Source organism: Centropristis striata, chromosome 16 (assembly GCF_030273125.1).
Source record: "Centropristis striata isolate RG_2023a ecotype Rhode Island chromosome 16, C.striata_1.0, whole genome shotgun sequence".
NCBI classification, from domain to species: domain Eukaryota; kingdom Metazoa; phylum Chordata; class Actinopteri; order Perciformes; family Serranidae; genus Centropristis; species Centropristis striata.
In genome coordinates, this window is record NC_081532.1 from 2,855,299 (window position 1) to 2,877,761 (window position 22,463).

The 22,463-nt window shown below is 37.7% G+C and overlaps 1 protein-coding gene across 1 annotated transcript in view; it reads right to left on the minus strand.

The window, feature by feature from the left end:
- The window catches only part of pcnt (pericentrin), a 79,080-nt gene that overhangs the window by 1,085 nt on the left and 55,532 nt on the right, over window positions 1-22,463 (minus strand). The window contains exons 46-61 of the mRNA XM_059353436.1: window positions 21,417-22,430; window positions 18,131-18,301; window positions 16,427-16,601; window positions 14,968-15,305; window positions 14,198-14,300; window positions 13,588-13,760; window positions 12,478-12,780; window positions 11,053-11,210; window positions 10,066-10,195; window positions 8,408-9,190; window positions 7,030-7,251; window positions 6,054-6,272; window positions 4,884-5,110; window positions 3,132-3,217; window positions 2,908-3,046; window positions 2,005-2,132 (exon numbers count right to left, since the gene is read on the minus strand). Coding sequence (XP_059209419.1) covers window positions 2,005-2,132; window positions 2,908-3,046; window positions 3,132-3,217; window positions 4,884-5,110; window positions 6,054-6,272; window positions 7,030-7,251; window positions 8,408-9,190; window positions 10,066-10,195; window positions 11,053-11,210; window positions 12,478-12,780; window positions 13,588-13,760; window positions 14,198-14,300; window positions 14,968-15,305; window positions 16,427-16,601; window positions 18,131-18,301; window positions 21,417-22,430 — 4,369 coding nt within the window. The remainder of the gene's footprint in view (window positions 1-2,004; window positions 2,133-2,907; window positions 3,047-3,131; window positions 3,218-4,883; window positions 5,111-6,053; window positions 6,273-7,029; window positions 7,252-8,407; window positions 9,191-10,065; window positions 10,196-11,052; window positions 11,211-12,477; window positions 12,781-13,587; window positions 13,761-14,197; window positions 14,301-14,967; window positions 15,306-16,426; window positions 16,602-18,130; window positions 18,302-21,416; window positions 22,431-22,463) is intronic.

A 22,463-nucleotide genomic window follows, 5' to 3' on the forward strand; every position in this document is an offset into this window, starting at 1 on the left:
TCCACAAACGTAATAGCTGCTGCCTACTACAAACGTAACACGCGATTTCCCACAAATGTAATAACTATTACATTACGAAGGAGTGTTCATGTGATTTAACTTATTCGTAGTAGTGTGAAATTAACTAATGCAAAAAAATAATCGTAATGATCGTAATATCGTGATTATTTCTCTAACAATAATCGCACCAATAAAATCTGTAATGGTGTCATCCCTAGTCTAAACAGCCTGCAAAATGCATTTAAAAAGTCAGAAGTTACACATGTCAAAATCAACAGAAAAAGGCCTTTAATATGCATTAATATAAACAGAAAAAGGCCTTTAATATGCATTAATATAAACAGAAAAAGGCTTTTAATATGCATTAATATAAAAAGAAAAAGGCTTTTAATATGCATGAATATAAATATTTAGGGATCAGAAACCTGCAGGAATTGTGACCACCTCCGATAGTGAACCCAGTGAACGATCCCAGCAGCCACAGTGAGGTGCATGGTGCTTTATTATTATTATTATTATTATTATTATTATTATTATTATTATTAGGTGGAGTGAGTTTATTACACTCACACTCACCTGGGCCGTTCAGGTAAAGGGGCGACAAGCAGCTCAGGTACAGCCACGTCCTATTCTCCTGCAGCCAGCGCTGCCGGTAACCAATCATATGAGGGGAACAGGTTGCCTGTACCCTCCTCTCCTCTTTAGGGGGCGGGGCTAAATTAGTCTCGCTCGCTAGGTTGGGAGATGATAGAGCACAGAGGGATTGTGGGAAGACTTGAAATCTGTCGCTACCATCACCAGTGACACATCTAAACCGAACCGCTCAGAGAGACAACCAGACACTGACACATACAGGTACGTCTCAAAAAATTAGAATATCATGAAAAATTTGGATTTTTCATTAGTTTTAGTATTAATTTCGTTGTGATTTTTTGTTTTCAGATTTAGTTAGTTTTAATGAGTTTTTAGAGTGAGTTTGTGAGTTTTTTGTCTGATCCATCTCAGCCCCAATAAGTTTACTAAGTCATAAAACCAGATAGATGAAATAAATTTGTCACTTTTTTCTTGTAAATTTGATAATTTTTCCCCCCGTAAATTTGTCACTTTTTTCACGTAAATTTGTGAATTTTTTTATTTGTTTTAGTTTTGTTTTTATTAGTTTTAGTGTTAGTTTTAGTTGTTTTGTAATGGGGTATTTGTACGGTACCAGATTCATTAAGGTTTTTCATATCAACCAAAAAGGTTTACGGATGAAAAAAGTTGGCAAAGACGAAAACGAAGGACATTTTCACTATAATTTTAGTTATTTTATATATTGTATGTTTGTTTTGTAACCACAAAATACAGTTTCAGTTAGCTATCGTTTTTTAAAGACTCTTATTTTCATTAACTGAAATAAAAATAAAAACGTTTTTTCAATTCTAGTTTTCGTTATTTCGTTAGTATTCATTAACTATAATAACCTTGCTCTATGTCATGCCATATTAATGCAGTAATTCATGCAAAAGGAGCTCAACCAAGCATTGATGTATAGAAATGAAGAGACTTTTCAGAAGCGTGACATTTGTGTTTAAAATATCCTTTTTTTTATTGATTTTATGTAATATTCTAATTTTCTGAGACACTGAGTTTTTGTGTTTTCATTATCTCTGAGCCAGAATTATCAAAATTACAAGAAAAACAGGCTTGAAATATTTCACTCGAAGTGTAATGGATATTTATAATGTACGAGTTTCACTTTCTGAAATAACTGACAAAAAAATATTGAACTTTTTCACGATATTCTAACTTTTTGAGATGTACCTATAAACACAGAGTGCAATGACAGAAAGCCATGAAGTGACAGATCCCTAATGATCCTTTAACTGATGAATGGATCCAGTGTTGACCTTACACCTCGTGCATTAAAATTCATGACAGCCATTTAAAAAATTAATCCTTTATGCATTCACCTCCATCTTTTTTGTGTTAAAACCCCCGTTTGTTACAGTGGATGGTGCTCACCTCGTCCTGCTCCCACCAGCCGCTGCTGGACTTTCTCCAGGTGGTGGATATATTCTGTCAGGGACCGTTCTGGATCCTGGGACGTCCCTCCTGAACGCTCCGAGGCCAGAGTGGAGCTGGAGTACGACCTGAGGAAAGATGATGGAAAATTACTACAATTACATTAAAAGTTTAAGGTCTTCCACTCCACATCCTTAAAAGGTTGGAAAAGAGAGGAACACTTAAATGCAGTGACTTTATGATGACTTTACATAATCTGAACCCATCAGGGTTAAAGTTATTTCCCAGTCAAATGGTTGTTTAAATGAAAAACGTAACACCAGTCCAACCGGTAATTAACACTTTGGACTATATGTCTCATTTTGGACATTTTGTTATTTAACCCTTCAGAGTTTGGGGCTATTTTGTTGGTTTTGTCTCATTTTTCATCTGCCTGTTTTTTCAGCACAACCTCACCTATACGACCGGATTATTATTTTTTAAATTTTTACTTAATGGATCAACATTTTGAACACAAGAACACAATTTTTTTTTTTTTAACCAAAAACACACACACAAAAAATAAAATAATAATAATAAAAAATATATAATAATAATAATAATATATATATTTTTTTTTTCACAAAAAGAATTACCAAAAAAATCACACTTAAAAACCCCCACAAAAACATGCATAAAAACACAAAAAAACAATAAAAAATACAAAAAATGCATAAAAAAAAACGTTAAAAAAAACCCCCCAACAATATAAAAATCACAAAAAACACTAAACACAAAATACAGAAAATACTGTTCTTTCTTTCAAGATGTGGTATATTCTCTTATAAGTTATTGTTTATATGAAAGGCTACTTGCTTTTCTTCAAATGTCCTTTGTTCATTACAGAGGAGCCCTTTGTTGTACCTGTTGTGCAGTCTGAAGGGTGATTTTGTGGGCGGGACCAGAGAAGACACGGTGTCTCTGTGGACGGAGCTGCTGTCTCTGTTTGGTGGAGAGTCAAACTTTATTCTCGGTTGCTGCTTTAAAACTTCAGCTTTAGGTCCTGAAAGAGAGAATATGATGAAAAATACACACACACATGCATTTTAATGGAGGGGAAAAACTAAAACGTAGTCCACTGAGCTGACCTGAAGCATGTCCATTAACACCTCCGGTCCCAGACAGAGACAACCTTCTGATGGCTTTCTGCCATTTCCTGGTCAGGAACTTCATTCTGGAAAAAAGAGAAGTTAGTCAGTTTAATTTACACACAGGGCTCAGCTAGAGCTGGGCCATATATTGATTTAATGTGGAACAGTTCTCCTGTATGAATCCACACTGATTTCACTTTTTCTACTTGAATTTAGGGCTGCAACTAACAATTTGTTTCATTGTGGACTTTCGAAGTGCTGATTATTTTCTTGATTAATCGTTGCTGTCTGAAAAATTACAAAAAATGCCCTTAAATGTCTTGTTTGTCCACAATTTGAAGATATTCAGTTCACTCTAACAGAGGAGTAAAGAAATAGTCACATTAAGAAAGCTCAAATCAGGTAATTTAAACATTTTCTCCCCCCAAAAAAACGTTCCGTAGCTCTACTTAAATTGGTTCCGGTTGGTTTAAAGTGTGTTGCATGTAATTTAGATGTTTGTCCACATGGTGTGAAGGGCTGGGCGATATGTCGATATAAAAGATTTATTGATATATTTTTAAATGTGATATGGAATTAGACCATGTCGCATATATCGATATAGTTAAAATTTTCTTTTATATATAAATGCTGCTCTTACTAGGGTTTGTCATATTTAGTTCTTTTGTTATGTTTGTTATTCTTTTCTCATATAAATATATTTATTTCAGAAAAAGATTGGCCTATTTTATTTCATAGGCTATTTTTTTATATACAGGATATTTCTTTAATTAAATGTGCCCTTTATGGAGCTTTGATTTAAAAAAAGAAAAAAAAGAAGGTTCTCCTGTTATACAGTATTTATGTTCACTGAAATAAACAGTTTTAAAAAAAACGACTTATCACCAAGGTTATAATAGTTTTTCGATTTTTCATTAGTTCTAATTTCGTTGTGATTTTTTGTTTTTAAATTCAGTTAGTTTTAATGAGTTTTTAGAGTGAGTTTGCTTGTTTTATTTTTTTTTAATGCTTAGTTTTAGTTAAGCTTTGGTGTTTTTTTTAGTGTTTTTAAAAGTCACAATAAATGTTTCCTTTATTTCCTTTTGTTATCCATCTCAGTCCCAATAAGTTTATTAAGTTATTAAGACATTTTCACTTTAATTTTAGTTAGTTTTTAACCACACAATACAGTTTCAGTTAGTTATCGTTTTTTAAAAACTAATTTTCATTTTTATTTCAGTTAACGAAAATGTTTTTTCAATTCTAGTTTTCGTTATTTCGTTAGTTTTCATTAACTATAATAAAAACCTTGCTTGTAGCATTGGTCCAAAGTTTTCTTTTGTGAATGTTGTATTTTTGTACATGTCCTGTACTATCAGCGCTCAATAAAAATAAATGTAAAAAAAAAAAAATAGAAGGGCAAAATCGATAAATACTGTCATGTGAGTCAATAACAGTTTTCTTATTTTTTATATTTTTATAATATTTCAATTGATATGTTAATTCTATTTATCTATTTTTATGTTCCTGTATCTTATTAAATTTACGCTGGATTAATAAAGTATGTATATCCATCTAAAAAAAAAAAACCTTGCTTGTGACATGTCATATTTGACTTTGACTGAACATTTGCTCTCACTTTGTGATTAAAAACATCAGGATATAAATCATATATCGACATTCAGCCTAAATATATCAGGATATAACTTTTGGTCCATGTCTCCCAGCCCTATGCTCTCGTTAACTCTTTCCATCCTGGTATCTCCGTACCTGGAGACGGCGATGACGACCCGTACGGCGGCCCTGAAGCGTCCCAGCGGTCTGTTGTGTGAGGAGAGTGGCGGTGAGGGCCGCGCCCCCATGTGGGCGATGAGACACAGCGTGGCCTGCTCACACTCCTGGAAACCTCCCAGCAGCAGCAGCAGGTAGCGCTTCTGGTACACCAGAGCCTTCCTGAAGCTCTCCGCACGCAGGTAGCGCTCATACAGACGCTGCACCTGGAACCAACACACACAGGTTACAGCTGTTACATCACAGTAAAAGCTAGTCAGATTTGTCAAGAGCCATCTGCATACATTACATTTATATACAGTCATGGAAAAATAATTAGACCACCCTTTTTCTTAAATTTTGTGTTTTTTATTTTTATTTTTTTTAAGGTAAATTTGTTGGGACAAATATAATGATAACAAAATAGCTATATAAATGCAATGTATTATTATTATTATTATTTTTAATTTAACACTTTGAGCTTCTATTTAATCTGAGGTTAAATTAGAAATAATGAAAACATCTGTATAAATAATATAAAATGATTATAAGAAAAAACTGAAGCATGTGTATTCTTAAAGAAGTTAAAGTTAAAAGATACAGTTTTACTAGAAATATGTTACAATATAATAATATAGTAGGCATTAAAATGAACAAGAAATTGAAGAAAACAATGTTCTAATAATTTTTTCTATGACTGTATATAAGATCAGCTCCCTATTAGAAAGGCAAAGTATTGAAATAATATAAAATATTTTAAAACTGATTGTGTTGCTTTTTTTAGATGTCTAAAATACATTAGGCTGCAAGGGGGGAAATCCCCAACACTGTGATGATTTAAAACAAATTTTCAATAAGACTTATGTAAAAAATAAATAAATGTATTATGTATTATTAATCATATTGCAATATCATTAAAAAATAATCACAATTAGTCCTACTGCAAATGCACTTAAGTGGTTGAAATAAAAAAGAACATACATTTTTTTTTAAATAAAAATAACAAAGACACCATTTAGTATGAGGGCAAATCTATTCATGTGTGAAAGACAATTAATAATAAATTCTATCAACAGTATAGAAAATACTGCAGTGTTTAATCTGGTGAAATCTATTCCTGGATATGTTTATTATGTCATTCTTTATATCAGATTGTGTTTTTACACTGACCTTGCTGTTGCTGGTGACATCATTAACGGGTCTGTTCTCCGTCTCGGCGGTGATCTTGGCGAGCTCGTTCTCCGTGCTGCGCAGCGTTCGCTCCAAGCAGCTCAGTCTGTGTTTGAGCGTGGCTCTCTCTTGACTCAGTGATGTCACTCGCTCCGTCAGCTCAGAGTTCTCCTTCAGCAACGTCTCCAGCAGGCTGGGTGATGACGGCACGGACGGCATCTACGGAGAGAGAAAAGAGCATTTATTCCACAACAGTCCATTAAGTTTTAACGCCTATAGCAGGGGTCTCTAACTCAAATTACCTGGGGGCCGCTGGAGGGAGTATCAAAATGACCAAAAAAAGACACAGAATTACCAGAAAAGACACAAAATGACAAAAAAAAGACAAAATGACCCAAAAAAGACAAAATTATTAAAAGACACAGAATTTCCAAAAAAAGACACAAAATTATTAAAAGACACAGAATTTCCAAAAAAAGACAAAATTATTAAAAGACACAGAATTTCCAAAAAAAGACACAAAATTATTAAAAGACACAGAATTACCAAAAAAGACACAAAATTATTTTTTTTTTAAAAAAGACACAAAATGACCCAAAAAAACCACACAAAATGACCAAAAAAACCCCACACAAAATGACCAAAAAAGACACAAAATTATTCAAAAAACCCCACAAAATTATTTAAAATAGACAATTATTTAACATAGACAAAATTATTTAAAATAGACACAAAATGACAGAAAAAAAAAGACACAAAATGACCAAAAAAATACACAAAATTATTTTAAAAAATACACAAAATTACCAAAAAAAAGTAATTAAAGGGACCTTCCACACACAACACTGTAAAGTGCCATTCATATGAAACTCACATTAAACTTTCATATCAAGGTGAGGGTCTATATTCTTAGAATGACATGCATCCAACAGTAAAAAGGTTTCCTGTACTCTCTGTGTAATAACTACTGGTGTACCTGCTGGTTGTGTTGTGTGCTGCCTGTCTGGACGTCACTCTGCAGCTGCTGTGAAGAAGCAGCAGCCTTGTGTTGTTGTTGTTGTTGTTGTTGTTGTCCTGTTTTGCGTCCCGCCAGCCTCTGAGCAGCCATCTCTCTCTCCTCTCTCTCCAGCTCCACCAGAGTTCTCTGCAGCTCCTGCATACGCTGCTGGTCCTGCTGCCTCAACAACTCCAGCTCGCTCTGAAGGCACAAATGTGTGGAAGACATATTTAGAAGTTTCGGTGTACCGCAAAAAATTATTTTCATTTGTCCTGTGTTTATTTCTCGAGGAATCATTGAGGGCAACCCCATACAACAAGGTAGGATGGGCACCTTTATCTGTGAGACATGCTACCATACATCAGCACTTTATTAAACTGGTCACATAATAACTATCCAACACGCTCTAGTGATTAATGCTTAATGCTCAATGTTGCCCGGACAAATACTGAATTTGGAAAAACTGCTTTCAGTGTTTCTGCTGCATCTACCTGGAACATCTTACAACATTCACTCAAACTTAACACAATTATAACTCTGGGCCAGTTTAAAACTATGACAACCAATAACTGCCTTTCACTGTAACTGTTTTTAATGTTTTTTTTAATGTGTTTTGTCTGTACTGTTTTGTATTTTCTCTGTAATCTCGACATCATTGTAAATGAGGGGTTGACCTCAATGATTCCTCTAGAAAATAAATAAATAATAAATGAAAAATGAAATGAAAACCCCTCATTTAAACTGGCCCATAGTTATAGTCATAGTGTTGGATAATTACTATGAACAGTTTGATAAAGAGTTGAGGTGGCATGTCGCCTATCAAGACTTTATAAATGAAGAGGAACCAATACATATCTTAACCCTTTATCGGGCGAAGAACCGTATTTGGTCACTTCAGCGGATATCCGAAATAAAAGATGAAAATATTTTGAGAAAAAAGTTGCAAATTTACTAGATTAAAGTGGCAAATTTACAAGAAAAAAAGTTGCACATTTAAGAGATTTAAAGCGGCAAATCTGTGCGAAAAAAGTCGCAGATTTACGAGAAAAAAGTGGAAAAAAAGCAACTTTTTTCTCGCAGATTCACCACTTTAAATCTCATAAATCTGCACATTTTTTTCTCATAGATTTGCCACTTTAATCTAGTAAACGTTTTTTCTCAAAATATGACCCCCCTCCCCCGGGTCCGTATGTTTTTTTTTTTTTTACACATTCTGGCTGTATGTAATATCCTCCAATATTCTCTAGGGTTGAAATTTGGAATTTACAAGTATTTCAATGAGTGTCCTATTAAGGGTTAAATATATAAGAGGATTACATTTGTGAGTATAATTAAGGAGTATTTTCAGATATTTTACCAGTTTGCTGTTGGTCCTGTCGTGGCGTCTCTCCCTCTCCATCTGCTCCTGCCTCCCCTTCCTCCTCTCTCTCTCCCACTGCTCCTCCCTCTCCCTCTCCTTCTCCTTCACCAGTCTCAGTCTCTCCTTCAGCTCCTGCAGCTCCGCCCCTTGTTGCCTGCAGCGCTCCCGCTCCAGCTCTAAAGCTCGGCCCGCTTCCTGTTTCTGCTCCTTCAGCGTCTCCGTGGCGACGCGGTGTCTGGCGGCGGCCTCCTGCTCCCTCTGCAGCTCCGCCCTCCTCGTCCGCTCCTCCTCCTCCCATGTCCTCCTGCTCTGCAGCAGCTCGGCCCTCAGTGTGTCCATGACGGCGGCTAGCTCCTCCCCCTGCCGCCGCTCCTGCTCCAGCTGGAGGCGCATGTCGGAGATGAACTTCCTGTCTCTGGCGGCGTCCTCCTCGTGTCTACGGCTGAGCTCCTCCACCTGCCTGGAGCTCCGGCTTCGCTCCTCCTCCAGCTTCCTGTGAGCTTCTGAGAGTTTAGAGTGACTCTCTGACTCCGTTTCAGTGAGGAGGCGCTCCAGACGAGTCTTCTCCTTCGAGTCGAGTTCTCGCTGCTGCGCCGAGAGTTGGCGTTCGTGTTCCAGCTCCTTCTGCGTGTCGTCTCGGCGTTTCTCCAGCAGCTCGCTGCGAGACTGCTCGATCTGAAGCTCCCGCCTCAGGTTGCTGCAGGAAACCATCTCCTGCTCCAGCTGACCCTTCAGAGACATGACCTCTGACCTCTGCTGGTCAGAAGACGCCTGCACAGCCTGCAGAGGGAAGAGGAGGGTCGACTTTCACAGGTTAACAAGGGAAAAACTCAAATACACTCCGACATTCTTCACATTGGTTAATATTCAGTGCAAACACACTAAGCATTAAGTACATTTGTTTTCTGTATTTACAGGTGCAAAATAAATAATAATATTTGTTCAATAAACATAACCATTATTAAAAAGTAAAAAAAATAAACTACAAAGATATATGTAATTATTCCTAAATTTCAAACCCGAAGAATAGACCAATTTACATAACATATAATTAAAACCCTAACCCCATCTCATTTAAATTCTGTAATATATATAATATAAATATCATTTAAATTCTCCAATCTTCTATTACGCTTCAAACTCGTTTTATATATTGTACTACATTTCCTGAAGACCCATCTATTACTTCAAGATAACATAATACAGGTGCATCTCAATAAATTAGAATATCATAGAAAAATTTATTTATGTCAGTAATTCAATTCAAAAAGTGTAAATAACACATTATATAGATCCATTACACACAGAATGAAACATTTCATGTCTTCTTTTATTTAATTTCTTCTAATTATAATCATTTAGCTTACATTTAATGAAGACCTAAAATTCACAAAAGACCAATTTTAAAAAGTATGTTTAATATGTAAATGTTGGCCTCTGAAATATTTGTCCATCTATATGACTCAATACTTGGTTGGGGCTGGTTGACTTGAATTACTGGAAAAGGACTTTTCCATCATATTCTGATTTATTGAGATGCACCTGTATATTATCAGGTGTTCACTCCAACTTTTCCCCCTAAACAGTGCATTTGTTTTTTAACAGGAGTGAGTTTCTGGTATATGTAGTGTGCATGTTTTTGGTCCTCCTCTCACCTCTCTCCTCTGCTCCTCCTCTCGGTCTTTACGGAGGCTCAGGGCTCTCTCCTGCTCCAGTTGTTGTTGGAGCTCCTGGACTCTGGTCTGCTCCCTCCTCAAAGCCTCCTCACCGTCTTCTACAGACGCCCTGAGGACAAATTAATGTGTAACCTTACTCTTCAATACTTCACTTTACATGTGAAGGCATGTTTGTGTGAGTGGGACAGAAACACAGAGGAAAAAAAACTCCACCTAGCACCACTAAAACCTAAAACCACATGAAGAACAGAGGAACCAAGATTCCCTAAACTATGTTCCTGCTCAACATAATGTGATGATTTCTAAATCAGGGAGGTGAGTAGTTACACATCATGTTAGTTACATCCCACCACTGGTTTGATCTTTCAATTTGAGATGAAATAACCTAAGTACATTTACTTAAGTTCTGTACTTAAGTACAAATTTGAGGTTCTTGTACTTTACTTGAGTATTTCCATTTTATGTGACTTTATACTTCTACTCCACTACATTTAGAGGCAAATATTAGACTTTTTACTCTGAGATTGAACATAAAAACATGATCAATTATTAGCTCTACCTTAACAACATTAAAACACTGCTTGCATAAATGCATCAATAATAATAAACCAATAATATTATTGGAGTATTCTGCATAACTAGTACTTTTAAGTTCGATACTTTAAGTACATTTTGATGCTGATACTTTGTACTTTTACTTCAGTAAGTTTTGAATGCAGGATTTTTACTGTAGTGGGGTCATTTCACAGTGTGGTATCAGTACTTTTACTGAAGTAAAGGACCTGAATACTTCTTCCACCACTGGATCAAACAAACCACTTTAATACACTGAATGCAAAATCAAAGCACACAAAACACTGCTTGAAACAAAAATGTCTGATTTCACTCAATGTGATTGATAACGTCAATTTGATTAAATGCAAAAGTTGTGCAATGTTGCAATGTTATGTTGTGTGTGGAAAATACCTGATGGACTGTGTTTTGCTCTTTTGCTCCTGCAGAGCGTCATGAGCACATTTCAGCTGTTTCTGACTCTCCTCCAGCTCGGCTCTCAGCTGGTGTTCAACCTGTCCGTCAGTCCTGAACTGATCTCTGAGCCGCTCGTCTCCGTCTCTGTCGTCAGTCTGAGGAAGGAAGAACGCCGGAGTCAGCACAGATATTCAAGAGAACCAAGAGACACATTCAGACCGGATGACTGCAAAGTAGGGTCTCACATCTCTCTGTGATAAACGATTCGATTCGCATCTAGATACACAGGTTACGATTCGATTCAAAAACGATACTTTTATTACTATTCGATTCAATACAGTGTAAGAACGATACGATTTGATTCTATGGTTATATTTTATTTATCTTCTGATTCGCCATGGAGTCATTAATCTGTTTTATTGTGGCTCTGAACAACAAAAAGACCACAAACATCTCTCTACATTTATAATAATGTAAAGAAAAATCGTTCTAGAAGCTTTTTTCTCCTTTCATGATCTTCCATAATAAATCTAAATCCCATTCAGATTTATTATGGATACTATTAAAGTAAAAAAAAAAATAACAGTAGAGAGTCTGTCAGCAAGAAACACTTTTACATCGTTTGTCATTTCCATCAGTCCCTCCTGAGGCTGATCATTCCTGAGTGTAGCTTTGATCTGAATGAGATAATTTACATTTTCCTTTAATTATCTAACCTAATAGAATATTGGACACAATCATATTCTGGGATATTAAATAACTATTTTATCACCAGGATCGTCTATATACAGACGAAAATAATAGGCTAATAAATAAAGAATATAATATAAAGGCATTCCTGTGTCCCTGAGCAGGGCACAATTCACTGGATAAATACACAATGCAGATTGTTATTCATGTGCAGCTGTTTGTTAAACAGAGAAAACACTTATTATTATTATTATTATTATTATTATTAGTGCATGTCTCCAGCTGTTAAAGTGACTGACAGCTGATCCAGCTGTGATCTGCTGCCGCCATCATTAGAATCAGACGTCACTTCACGTGACGCTTCGGAGGGAATAAAGGACGTCTCATGTCTCTTAAAACATTTCAGAAGTGATGCAAGTGAACGGCTCAGTGAGGGATGTGATGATGCAAAATGAGAGACTTGTTAGAAATCGGAGAGACTCATGGAGTTGCGCGAGAACTGGGCAGCTTCAGCTCTCGCGTTGTTTCAGAGACACCGATCCAAATTGTAAATGTGTGAAGCCTCCAACCAATTCCAGGTCTCATGATACCCGATTCATGACTCTACAACAGATTCATCTAGGTATTCATGGTTGATTTGTATCGATTGAGGAGGCTGCTACCGACGCAGCCGTATCTCTCACTTGTTAAACCAAATATCCAGTCGCATCGGTTTATTGTTGACAAACTGACCTGTGTGTGTCTCTGAGCCATGCGACAGAGCAGCTCTCTGAGAGCGATCACAGTCTCCTGCAGCGCTCTCTTCTCCTGCTGCCAGCTCATCGGAGGGTTGGAGGAGGAGGAGGGGTCCCGGGGGTCCGCTACGATGGAGCCATGTTCAACATGAGGAGGATGAGAATGATGATGATGATGATCTGTGTGGCTCAAGGAGAAGGCTCTTAGGTCGGAGACGTGGGCTTGGGATGAGGAAGTGGCTCGGCGTTGGGACAAAGTGAGAATCCTGCAGCTTTCTTGATAAACTTTCTTCAACAGACCCTGAAGAACCAACAGAGGAAGAAACAGTTCAAATCTACAGGGTTCGTACACTTTAATCCAAGTCCTTTGCTATAAGTTTAAAGGTCCATTCAGAATCAAATTGACCACAAAATGATTAAAAAAAAGACAAAATGACCAAAAAATTACATAAAATTAAGCAAAAAAGGACACAAATTGACCACAAAATGACAAATAATGACCACAAAAAGACACGAATTGACCAAAAAAAGGAAACAAAATGACCAAAAAAGACACAAAATGACCAAAAAAAGACACAAAATGACCAAAAAAAAGACACAAAATGACCAAAAAAGACACAAATTGACCAAAAAAAGGAAACAAAATGACCAAAAAAGACACAAAATTACCAAAAGACACAAAATGACCAAACATTACATAAAATTAAGCAAAAAAGGACGCAAATTGACCACAAAATGACAAATAATGACCACAAAATGACCAAAAAAAGACACAAATTGACCACAAAATGATCAAAAAAAGACACAAAATGATCAAAAAAAGACACAAAATGATCAAAAAAAGACACAAAATGATCAAAAAAACCCATAAGACTAAAACTGACCCAATTGGGGTTGGGACCCCAAGGTTTAGAATAGCAGATCTATAGTCCAGAGAACAGTAAGAATTTCAAGCATTTTCAAGAACTCCAAACTCCAAACACTTTTTAAACCATGAAAATACAACATTTAAATTTAAGCATTTTCAAGGATTTCCAGCACCGTACCAACCCTGAATCTATCTCAGTGTTAACCTAGTAGAACGACTGTGATGTATTGTGGAGCCTACCTGTAGCTCAGGTGACAGCAGGTCGTCGCTGTAGCTCATGCTTCCTGCAGCGCTGTCTGTGTTCACCGCGGGGTTCATCCCTCGGCAGCGCAGATACTCCAGGAACTGAGCGTCGAGGCGTTCAGTCTGTTCCAGCTCCACTTTCAGCCTCGCACCCAACTCTGAACTCACATCTTTAGAGGAGAACAGAACAAGTGCTGAATAAATGTTTGCAAACAATAAGAAAAGTACAGAAAATCACCAAACTCCATAAAAACACCAAAACAATGAATGAATTGATGCTACTGTAGAGGCTAAGCCCAAACTTTAAGCCCCTGAGGTGCTTACTATCCATGGGCAGAATAATTGACAGACTTTTATTTGCAAAAAGAGGAAGTCATATTTGCAATTAAAATCACTGGGTGCATTTCTTTCTTTCCATTCTTCTTTGTTTCTCCAGACAAACTGTGGCTTGTATATGGCTGGGCAGTGGTGAGGTGAGCACTTACTGGCTCTAACAGCTGCTATAACTAAGTATTTCTGTAGCCAATGCCTTTTTTGAACATATTTCTCTGTACCATGAAGCTACATTTTTTTCAAAAATGACTTAAAAAAAATAAAAAATACTCACTGCTGCCGTATCCATCACTGGCCCACTCTGGTGCTGATAAGGAGGAGGTGGAGCCGAGAGGAGACGGAGGTTCAGTCAGGTCAAGTTCTTCCAACTCATGCACCTAAGAAAGAAAAGAAGAAAAATCAATCAATCAAACTTTATTTATATAGCGCTTTTCATACATATAAATGCAACTCAAAGTGCTTTACAAAAGCCATCAGCCCGTCCAAACGTATAAAACACCCACAAACAGTATGACAGAGGTGAACAGGACAGGAAGACAGAGTATGAAGAGAGAGAAATACAGCACATGTGAGAAGAGGAAAGGAGGGGAAAAAAATAACCTCAGGAACATACAGTACAGGCCAAAAGTTTGGACACACCTTCTCATTCAATGCGTTTCCTTTATTTTCATGACTATTGACATTGTAAATTCATCAAAACTATTAATGAACACATGTGGAATTATGTACTTAACAAAAAAGTGTGAAATAACTGAAAACATGTCTTATATTCTAGTAAGCAAAGGGTGGTTACTTTGAGGAATCTAAAATACAAGACATGTTTTCAGTTATTTCACACTTTTTTTGTTAAGTACATAATTCCATATGTGTTCATTCATAGTTTTGATGCCTTCAGTGAGAATCTACAATGTAAATAGTCATGAAAATAAAGAAAAACGCATTGAATGAGAAGGTGTGTCCAAACTTTTGGCCTGTACTGTAAGCAAAATACACTTCACAACATGAACAGACTTATGACATATACGGAAGTGTAGCAGCTCATACTTTATCAGTGTCCAGCGAGTCGAGCATGGAGAAGTTGTCGGACTGGGACACGGAGCCGGGGGAGTGGGAGCTCTGGGTGGGGGGGTCTGGGGTGATGGTCCTGGACCGGGCTGGAGGCTCCATCACCACCCGGGGAGAAGTCTTGACCTGGTGGAGGTCCAGACCCGTGGTGTTCAGAGCGCTGAGGTCAGACAGACGAGAACCCAGAGCCGAGGCGTGGAACCGTTCTGGGATTCTGTCTTCGGAGCATTCGAGTCTCCTCAGAACCTCCGGAGAGCTCAGAGAGACGTCGTCACGGGAGACGCTCACCACGTCCTCAAAGGCTCGGTGAGAAATATCTGACAGGGGGAGGAAGAGGAAATGCCATTATCACAACTAATTATTTTGAAACACTTCACTGTGGTGTAATAGAAAAACAGCTTTATAGCTACCGGTTAACTTCCCAATAGTTTGATATTAGCATTTCAAGTTTTAATCATCATTAAAACCGTTTGATTACCTTTGAAAAAGCTCACAGTAATTACTATGGTTTATCTTCTTTGTAATGTGCAAAGAAGTTAATGCACATTTGTTAAGGTTTTCATATGATGATATGAGTTTTTTTTCCTGTTATTGTGTTTATGTTTGTTTGATTAGATAGGTAGATATACTTTATTTATCCCAAGCTGGGAAATTACAGTGTATCAGCAGCAAATTTGTTATGTTACTTTTAAAAGCGCTTTAAAAATCAAATGTATTATTATTATTATAACATTATGTGTAGAATTTATGCAAAGAATAAGTGCACAGTGCTGCAAATTTTATTTTTGGTTTTCGAAATAAAACTGAAATTATTCAATTGTATACATAAGTACTTCTTATAAGACATTTTTATACAATTTAATCTGTTAGTGGGTATATATGAATATAAAAACCATTCCCAGTGGCCATTATGGCATCTGCAAGCTGCTGGTATTTCATTTACAATAATAAAACAGAGAAAAGCAACATATTCTCACATTTAAGAGGCTTGAACACACATGTTTATGCTAAATTAGTGACTTAAATGGGTAACAGAATCTCTCATCTCTGTTTAGTTCTGTTTTCTTCTGCATTTTGTGTTTGTGTGTGTCAAATTCCTGTTATGTTTGAGTACCTTTCAAAGCGCTATAAAAATGTAATGTATTATTATTATTATTATTATTAGAATAGTTTGAAATTCACTTTGTAAAGGAGAATAGTCTGCTGGGAATTAATAGGAGAAAGTAACCCTTTTTCAAAACCAAATTTAAATCTCAAGCAATGTCTGTTATTGATTTCAATCCTGAAATCCACAAACATCACTACAGTCCAATTACAATAATATTAGAGCAAATAATTTCATAAGGAGACGGACAGCTCGAACTCAAAGACTTCTAAGTCTTTGTTGTGAATCAGTCACAAGACTAAGTTTATATTTACAGCATCATGAGTTACTCACCCTTCTGTGAGTATCCGTGTTGAGGAAGTGAGTCGTGCTGTCTGAGCTGCTGCAGTTCTCTCTGCTGATAGGCCAGTTCCTCTTCCTGTACAGCCAGCTCCTCCTGCAGACCTCGAAGCTCCGCCTTCAACCGCTGGTTGTCAGTCTCCAGGTCCACGAGGGCTCGGTCTTTGGTCTGAAAAAAGACAGAAATCAGCAACATAATAAAAAAACTAGGGCCGGGACTTTAACGCCTTAATTAAGATTAATTAACCCTTTATCAGGCGAAGAACTATATTTGGTAACTTCAGCGGATATCTAAAATGAGAAATAAATAAAATAATATTTCGTGAAAAAAGTTTACTAGATTAAAGTGGCATCTACAAGAAAAAAAAGCAGATTTAAGAGATTTAAAGTGGCAAATCTGCACGAAAAAAGTTGCAGATTTACAAGAAAAAAGTGAAAAAACAACTTCTTTTTCGCAGATTCACCACTTTAATCTCATTAACTTTTTCTCAAAATAATTTTTTACATATTCTGGCTGTATGTAATATCCTCCAATATTCTCTAGGGTTGAAATTTGGAATTTGCAAGTATTTCAATGCGTGCCCTATTAAGGGTTAATTACACAAAAATTAACGCGTTGAAAAAAAAAATTGACGCATTTTAATCACACTTATTTTTGCACGGCGGAACGTTTCTCACTGGATGAGTCTCAGGAGGACCGATTATACTGGAGCACCAACTAGCGTTGATGAGTTGAGACAACAACAAACCACAGTGAACATGAAGGAAGAAGCTGATGAGACCTTTGGTTGGCCCCGTGGATGATGGGACATTTAGTTACTAAAAACCAACGGATGGAAGCGTCCATAAGAGCATGGTTGTGTTGCTAGGCAACAAGGAATTCACATATCACCATAGCAGCACATCCAGCCTCAAGTATCACCTCAATGCTAAACATGTAGCAGCTAGCGGCTAGTGTGGTAGCTAGTGTGGATTGTGTTTTACTTAAAAAACCAAAGTATTCTAGTTTACAGAAGGTCTACCTACCTATAGGCTACCTGGATTTATGAAATGTACTATATTTCTAGATATGCTATTGCTACACTTAATGGCAAAAGTTGTACTGGTCTGTTGGACTTTAGCTCCTTTAAATCAGGACTAAAAACACTATTGTTTACTGCAGCGTACTCTTAACTTTAACACTTATCTGCTCTACTCTACTGCCCTTACTTTTTAACTACACAATGTTTGACTTGTGCTTTTTTATTATTTTATCCCTTTTCTTATCCTGCTGTATCTTATTTTATCTTATTTGTATTTCTATTTCTATTTCCCTGTTTTAATTGACTGTTTTTACTGTTTTTGATGTCTATGTAAAGCACTTTGAATCACCTTGTTTTGAATCGTGCTATACAAATAAACTTGCCTTGCCTTGCACAAAAAACAACAACAATATTTTTGTTGCTTAAGCTTATGTATTCAGTCATTATTCAATGGTATACTAAAAATCCATGTGAAAAAAATTACTTCTCACTGTTCTCAGGTCAAATATTTATATGCGATTAAAATGCGATTCATTTGGATTAATTCATTACAAAGCCTCTAATTAATTAGATACATTTTTTTAATCGAGTCCTGGCCCTAAAAAAAAAAACACACAATCTCACCACAAACAACAAAAAGGACAGATTATATTACGTCCTGGTCAGATTTCCTCACCTGTCCCTCCTCGTGGAGCCTCTCAGCTCTCTCTGTGCTGCTGCTCAGACCCTGTTTGACTGCAGTCAGCTCGGTGCTCAGAGTTTGATGCTCTGCTCTCAGTCTGGAGAGCTCAGCCTCCCTCTCTCTCAGGGCAGCGTCTGCTTTAGCCAGGGTCACCTCAGCATGGGTCTGAGACAAAGAGGTACAGTCTTATTAGCAGCCAGATTGGGCTTTTCTTGGACCTGCATCCACAAAACCCTGCATCTACACCAGGGATGGGCAACTTAAATGCTGCAGGGGGCCACAATTTTTCATGTTCACTACCACAGGACCACATATAGGAGCGTGCACTTAACCAGATATGATGAAACTGCAATTTTAAATATGTTTACAGTGCAGTAACTTAACATATGTCATGCTCAAATGCATGTATAACAGTATAAATAGGAATACAAAAGATTTGAAGCAAACAAAAAATAACCACTGCAAGAAGTCATTTCGTGCATTTTTACACTGCACTTTAAAAATTTAATGTTTTTGGTTATTTTGTTTGTTTTTTTGTTCATTTTGTTTGTTGGTTTTTGTTCATTTTGTGGGTTTTTTGTTCATTTTGTCTTTTTTGTTCATTTTGTTTGTTTTTTGTTCATTTTGTCTTTTTTGTTCATTTTGTTTGTTTTTTGTTCATTTTGTGGGTTTTTTTGTTCATTTTGTGGGTTTTTTGTGTTCATTTTGTGGGTTTTTTTGTTTTTTATTTTGTGTCTATTTGTTTACAGTGCGGTAACTTAACATATTTCATGCTCAAATGCATGTATAACAGTATAAATAGGAATACAAAAGGTTTGAAGCAAATAAAAAATACCCACTGCAAGAAGTAATTTTGTGCATTTTTACACTGCACTTTTAAGATTTCATGCTCAAATGCATGTAGTTGTACCGAGGGCCACTTCAAGTGAGGCTGCGGGCCGTATGTGGCCCCCGGGCCTCCAGTTGCCCATCCCTGATCTACACACTTTAACTTCATTATTTCACTTTATTTTGTTGATAGTTTTCAGGTTTTCCTGGAGAAAAAAAAACAACTGTTTATATGCAAGGTTCTTACACTTTTTGAGTGGTCAAATTCAAGCACTTTTAAAGGACTTTCCAGGTCCATTTTCAAGCTTTTCCAGGACCTTACAACGGTTGTAAGTTGCATGTTTTAGATGAGTACTTACAAGCTAAAAGGGGTAATTTCACTCAACCATACAGACAGCGATGGTTTTACACTTTTAACAACCAAAAGTACAGTTTGCTAATCTCAATATTCAGTTTTTTGTGATTATCTATAGTCAGATTGCAAGAGAAATACACTAAGAATTTATAGCATTTTCAAGCAATTCATCCAAAATCCAAGCACTTTTCAAACCTTGAAAATACATTAAAATGTAAGCATTTTCAAGGATTTCAAGCACCCGTACCAACCGTTTATATAAGAGCAACTACGATAACCGTTGCAAAGTACAAAGCCATTTAATGACTTCCACATGTATGTGCTGTGTGTTGTATCTGATTCATTCCTTCACACCGACTGACTGCTCAGTTTCTCTTAAGTTCACTAAAAACAATGGCTACATTTGCTCCAAACAGCTAAGAACTCATCAAAAACAGAGTGCAGAGACAAGCAGCAGCCCCACAAATGCAACAACCACAACTTCTCCTTACCACATCCTGCCAAGTCAGAAGAAAAGAAAAATAAAGTACATTTGAGTTTTAAAAAAAATACAGCACCTAATAAAGGTTTTCCTCCGGCTTCCTCATTTAAACGTTACTTCCTCTGTGTTAGTGAGATTCTGCCGTTTTAAGAGCGACGCTGTGATGTGACGTGTTACGGCAGTTAACTATTTCCAGATGTGGGCTTGCCTGCAGCACAGCTGGATGTTTTGTTAGCAGAAAAAGAGCAGCAGCAGCAGAATATTTCCTGTCTGGACACGGGGCCTGTTGAAGCAGGTTTACCTCGTTATCTGAGGGACTTTTCTGAATAAAAACCCCTAGAACCTCCTTCAAACCAAGGTTATTATAGTTAAAGAAAACTAACAAAATCTAGAATTGAAAAAACATTTTCATTAAGAGAAATAAAAACTAGAGATTTTTAAAGAATGATAACTAACTGAAACTGTATTAACTAAAATGATAGTGAAAATTTTCGAAAGTTTTCGTCTTTGTCAACTTTTTTCATACGTAAACCTTTTTGGTTGATATGAAATCTATTTAATCTATCTGGTTTTATAACTTAATAAACTTATTGGGGCTGAGATGGATCAGACAAAGGAAATAAAGGAAACATTTATTGTGACTTTTTTTGAATCTGGCACCCAACAAATACCCCATTACAGAAAAACTAAAACTAACGTTGTGATTTTTTGTTTTCAAATTCAGTTCTAATGAGTTTTTAGAGTGAGTTTGCTAGTTTTAATCAGTTTTTATTTTTTGGAAAATGCTTAGTTTTAGTGTTAAGGCTAACAGTTAGCTCTCTAGCAGTACAGTGTGTATGTGCTACAGCCTAACAGTTAGCTCTCTAGCAGTACAGTGTGTATGTGCTAACAGGCTAACAGTTAGCTCTGTAGCAGTACAGTGTGTATGTGCTAACAGGCTAACAGTTAACTCTGTAGCAGTACAGTGTGTATGTGCTAACAGGCTAACAGTTAGCTCTGTAGCAGTACAGTGTGTATGTGCTAACAGGCTGACAGTTAGCTCTGTAGCAGTACAGTGTGTATGTGCTAACAGGCTAACAGTTAGCTCTGTAGCAGTGCAGTGTGTATGTGCTAACAGGCTAACAGTTAGCTCTGTAGCAGTGCAGTGTGTATGTGCTAACAGGCTAACAGTTAGCTCTGTAGCAGTGCAGTGTGTATGTGCTAACAGGCTAACAGTTAGCTCTGTAGCAGTGCAGTGTGTATGTGCTAACAGGCTAACAGTTAGCTCTGTAGCAGTGCAGTGTGTATGTGCTAACAGGCTAACAGTTAGCTCTGTAGCAGTACAGTGTGTATGTGCTGCTGCTGCAGGAGGTGTTCACTTAGCGATCTCTGTTTGTTTACAACAAGCACCGGACACTAAAAACTGTTGCTATCGTTTTTTTAAAAGTACAGATGTTTTCCCCTAACATGATGAATAATCGTGATTAATAATCATGATTACAATATTGATTAAAATAATCGTGATTATCATTTTGGCCATAATCGTGCATCCCTAGTTTGAAATTTTGGTTTACATTTGCATCTATTGTTTTTTTAAAACAAACAATTACAGTTGCAACCATGTAGCAGACACTCACCAGCACCTCCTTCTGAGCCTCCTCTTGACTGGTTTCTCTCTCGTTGAGCTGAGCGGTCAGCTCCTGGATACAGGCTCTCATTGACATCACTTCCTGTCTGAGCCTTTCAATCTCCTCCTGCAGCTGCCGCTCCCTCTTCCTCAGCGCCTCCCTCTCCGCAGAGAGCTCTCCCTTCACCACCTCCAGCGTTTTAACCCTCGTCCTCTCCTCAGCCACCAGCTCCTCCATGTCCACCAGCTCGGCCCGCACCTCCTGGACCTGTCTCTCCAGAGTGAGGCTGGTTTCTCTCAGAGCTTCTATTTCCCTTTTCATCTCCTGCTCTCTAGTTTTTAGAGCGTCTATCTCAGTGACACTCTGCTCCTCTTTCCTCTGGAGATCTGCAACCAGAGAGCTGAGCTGGTTGTTCTCCTCCTGCAGGGTTTGACTCCTGGAGCTGTCCTTCTCCTCCTCAGAGAGCTTCCTCTTCTCCGTGTCGTCTTCCATCTGAGCTTTAACTTCCTGCAGCTCAGCTTCTCTGACAGTGAGGACACCTTGGAGCTCCTCAGCTCTCTCCCTCTCAGCCGTCAGCCTCCTGGCGTACTCCTCCCCGTGACCTCTGAACTCCTCCTCCTGGCTGAGCAACAACCGCTCCAGTCCCTCTTTCTCCGCCACCGCCGTCTCCAGCTGACTCTGCAGGGCCTTGAAGCGAGAGCGAAGGGAGCGGGAGGAGGCGGAGTGACTCAGGCTGAGCTCCTGCTTCAGGCTGTTCGGGCCTCCTCTCCTCGCCTGCTGCTCCTGCAGGGAGTATTTGGGAGGTTCGGGGCTGGGGGCCGGTGAGGCGCTGATGCTGTCACAGTCCTGAGAGTCGCTGACTTCGTGCAGGTTTGGGCCCAATGTGGCGAGCTCGGCCTGCAGCGTGCTGATGACCTCATGGAGCCGCTCCTCCTCCTCCTCTTTGTCCTCACGAACCCTCATCACCTCAGACTGGAGGTGTTCCACCTGGGAGGTCAGATCCTCCAGCTCCGCCTCCAAAGCCTTTTAGTACAAAAGATCAGAAAAATTCATCCG